The sequence below is a fragment of the Pongo pygmaeus genome, chromosome 14 (assembly GCF_028885625.2).
Source record: "Pongo pygmaeus isolate AG05252 chromosome 14, NHGRI_mPonPyg2-v2.0_pri, whole genome shotgun sequence".
Lineage (NCBI taxonomy): Eukaryota > Metazoa > Chordata > Mammalia > Primates > Hominidae > Pongo > Pongo pygmaeus.
In genome coordinates, this window is record NC_072387.2 from 36,287,857 (window position 1) to 36,291,240 (window position 3,384).

Genomic DNA, 3,384 nt, shown 5'->3' on the forward strand with positions numbered 1-3,384 from the left:
CGCCATCTCGGCTTTCATTCCCCATTTCCTCTCTCTGTTCGTAAAGCTCAGAGACTGTTTTTCCTCTTTTACATCCACGGCCCTGTCATTTGAAGGAAAGGGCTGGTTGGCCAGCATCTACCGAACAAAGACTGGGCGTCGTAGGCAGCACCAAAATTAAGACTATTTGAGAAACTTAGAGAAAACCGAGGCACAGCGATGGGTCTAGGGCTGGATAAGGAATAATGAGCCCTTCTCCTCCCTCCCCACAGACGCCTCCTTCACGCGGGAACCCGGTCCTCCTGCTTCCGACGCAGGGAGAGAAGCGATTCCACAGGTGGAAAATCTGAGACCGGCTGGAGGGAGGTTCGGGGGTGCAAGGCACTGAGCTGACAGGGCTGACTGGAGACAGCATACTTTTGGGGTGTAAGGGCGATAATAGAAAGAAAACGACCAGGACCAAGTGGACAGAGGATATGAGGGTGTGCGCCCATGGGGATGTATAGAAGAGAGGCCGCGAGGGTGCAAAATCAGTGAGGTGAACGGGCTGATCGCCAATGCAAAGCCAAAGGGGAGTAAGAAATAAAGAGAAAGGAAAGAATATTAAATCGCGGGAGAATGAGAAAATAAACCCGCAAAAGGGAGAGGAGGGGGCGAGGGCGCCTGTTACGGCGTGGGTGGGGTTGACAAGAATAGAGTACATTATGCAGTTCATTTAGTTAACAAGTGAAATAATGAGGAAGCGTGCAGAGTGAATGCCAAGAGAAAAGGCACAAAAACCCTATTGAGAGGCCCCGGCCGCTCCTGGCGTAGTCCATCACATGGCAATAGTCCTATTTAAGCCGCGCCGCCGGCGCCTTTCAGCACCACTAGCGCTGGCCAGCACCCCGCGCTCTTTGGGCGGCGCCCGCGGCAGCAGAGGCTACTGTTTCAGCCTAGGTCTCAGCCGCGCGTTCAGCCTCCTGGGCAGAGGCAGCTGCGGAATACCGCGGCCAGGGAAAGCGCGTGGAGAGCCGAAAGGTGCGGTGGGCGCAGAGGGCGGGCTGGCTGCGGGGCGACCGCGCGCCGGGGCCATGCCGCGCTCCTTCCTGGTGGACTCGCTAGTGCTGCGCGAGGCGGGCGAGAAGAAGGCGCCCGAGGGCAGCCCGCCGCCGCTCTTCCCCTACGCTGTGCCCCCGCCGCACGCGCTGCACGGTCTCTCGCCTGGCGCCTGCCACGCGCGCAAGGCTGGGCTGCTGTGCGTGTGCCCGCTCTGCGTCACCGCCTCGCAGCTGCATGGGCCCCCCGGGCAGCCCGCGCTGCCTCTGCTCAAGGCTTCCTTCCCACCCTTCGGCTCGCAGTACTGCCACGCGCCCCTGGGCCGCCAGCACTCCGCTGTATCGCCCGGGGTCGCTCACGGCCCGGCCGCCGCTGCCGCTGCCGCCGCGCTCTACCAGACCTCCTACCCGCTGCCTGACCCCAGGCAGTTCCACTGCATCTCTGTGGGTAAGCCGGGCCGCCACGCAGAGGGACAGGGCAGAGGTGATCCGAAGCAGGATGGAGAGCCAGAGATGGAGGAAGAGGGACCCTGGGCTTTCTGGGGGCGGTGAGGGTCATGTCGGGGACTAAGGGGGACGCTTGGGGTGGAGTGCGGATAGAGGGCCGGGACACAACGCCAGGAGGCGGATGAGGGCAGACGTCCAGGTCCTGGAGTGGGGGCCGGGGATAAGTGAGGGCTGGGATCCAGGGCTCTCCATGAATGGGAAGGGGTTCCAGGGCTGCAGGACTCCGGGAGAATCAGGATCTCGGAGCTGGACAAGCAGGCGCTCACTGTAGCTCTGCTGTGGATTGTGTTGGGGCGAAGAGATGGGTAAGAGGTCAAAGTCATAGGATTCTGGCGGCCGCCTACCAAGGGATTGGGTCCACAGCACAGAGGTCTGATCGCTTCCTTCTCTGCTCTGCCACCTCCAGACAGCAGCTCTAACCAGCTGCCCAGCAGCAAGAGGATGCGCACGGCTTTCACCAGCACGCAGCTGCTAGAGCTGGAGCGCGAGTTCGCCTCTAATATGTACCTGTCCCGCCTACGTCGCATCGAGATCGCGACCTACCTGAATCTGTCCGAGAAGCAGGTGAAGATCTGGTTTCAGAACCGCCGAGTGAAGCACAAGAAGGAGGGCAAGGGCAGCAACCATCGTGGCGGCGGCGGCGGGGGTGCCGGTGGTGGCGGGAGCGCACCGCAAGGCTGCAAGTGCGCATCGCTCTCCTCAGCCAAGTGCTCCGAGGATGACGACGAATTGCCCATGTCTCCGTCCTCCTCAGGGAAGGACGACCGGGATCTTACGGTCACTCCCTAGGCGCGTGTCTCCCTAGGTCGCCCACCCCAAGACCTCCCTGCGCCTCGGAGACTAGTCCTGGGACTCAGCGCTGATTCCCAGGCACCCGCAGCCAAACCACTGCCCGGCATGGATTTGGCACGGCTTTGCAGAGGTCCCGGGCCTGGGCAGGGCTGAGAGCTTGGCAGAGACTGGACCATGGCGTCCCCGCCCCAGGGCTCGCTCGCGTCCAAAGCCAACTCCAAGCTGTGAACACTGTAAGCGCTCGAGTCCTCCTGGGCAGTGCAGCACCGCGGCCCCCGCCTGCAAGCCTGCTTGGCGAAGCGCCTTGCTGGCAGCCGGCGCCTCCTAGCCCGCCCTCTCTGGGCTGGCTTGGGCTTCCTCGCTTACTCTACTCTCCTCCACTCTCGGTCAAGGTCGGCGGCCTTGGATGCTCGTTCGCTTCTCTTTTTAAAATGTCTTTTTGTCCCTCCCCACCTCTTTCCTGTGATCATTTATTCGCTTGGCCCCCACCCGCCAACACACACATTTATGAACCCCCCTTTTTTTTTCCTTTTCCCTTCCCCTCCTCAGGGAGCCTTCTTCAGTCAGTCCATTTGTCCCTTGATCTGGCCTTGTTGTCCTCAGTCCCCACGGCTCCTCTCACAGATGATAAATTTCGCCCGTAGTATCCATATTGGGGAAACCGATTCGCTCTGTTTCCAACACGCTCTTCCTTCCTCTAAACATAGGACCCCGCTTTGCGCCACTGGCGACCCCACTTTTCCCCCTCCAGACTCTGGCCCGCCCCAGCCTAGCTGTGTAATTGTACGGCCTCTGCAATGCCAGAAGATATTTATTTATTTATTTATGTACAAAATTTTAAATAAACTTTTTTTTTTCTTAGAAATGCCTGTGGCTCTGAGCCCAGAGGCCTTCGCTCTGGAGTAGACAGGCGCCAACCCGGATTGGGCCTCCCTGCTGGGAAGGGTTGGGGATCCAGTTGCAGAGTCCGAGCCGGCTCCTCGCCTTACAGCTCAGCCAGTGCCTCTCGGAACCCTCAGCTCCGCTGAGAGCCCGCCTTGCATGCCAGCCAGGTGCGCGCTAACGATTG

The 3,384-nt window shown here is 60.3% G+C and overlaps 1 protein-coding gene across 1 annotated transcript; it reads left to right on the plus strand.

Moving 5' to 3' along the window:
• Positions 1–844: 844 nt before the first annotated feature.
• Positions 845–3,122, plus strand: GSX1 (GS homeobox 1). Its single transcript, XM_054447278.1, has 2 exons — positions 845–1,464; positions 1,930–3,122. Exons 1-2 carry the CDS (start codon positions 1,053–1,055, stop codon positions 2,310–2,312), a joined length of 795 nt encoding a protein of 264 aa, XP_054303253.1. The 5' UTR covers positions 845–1,052; the 3' UTR covers positions 2,313–3,122.
• Positions 3,123–3,384: the final 262 nt, after the last annotated feature.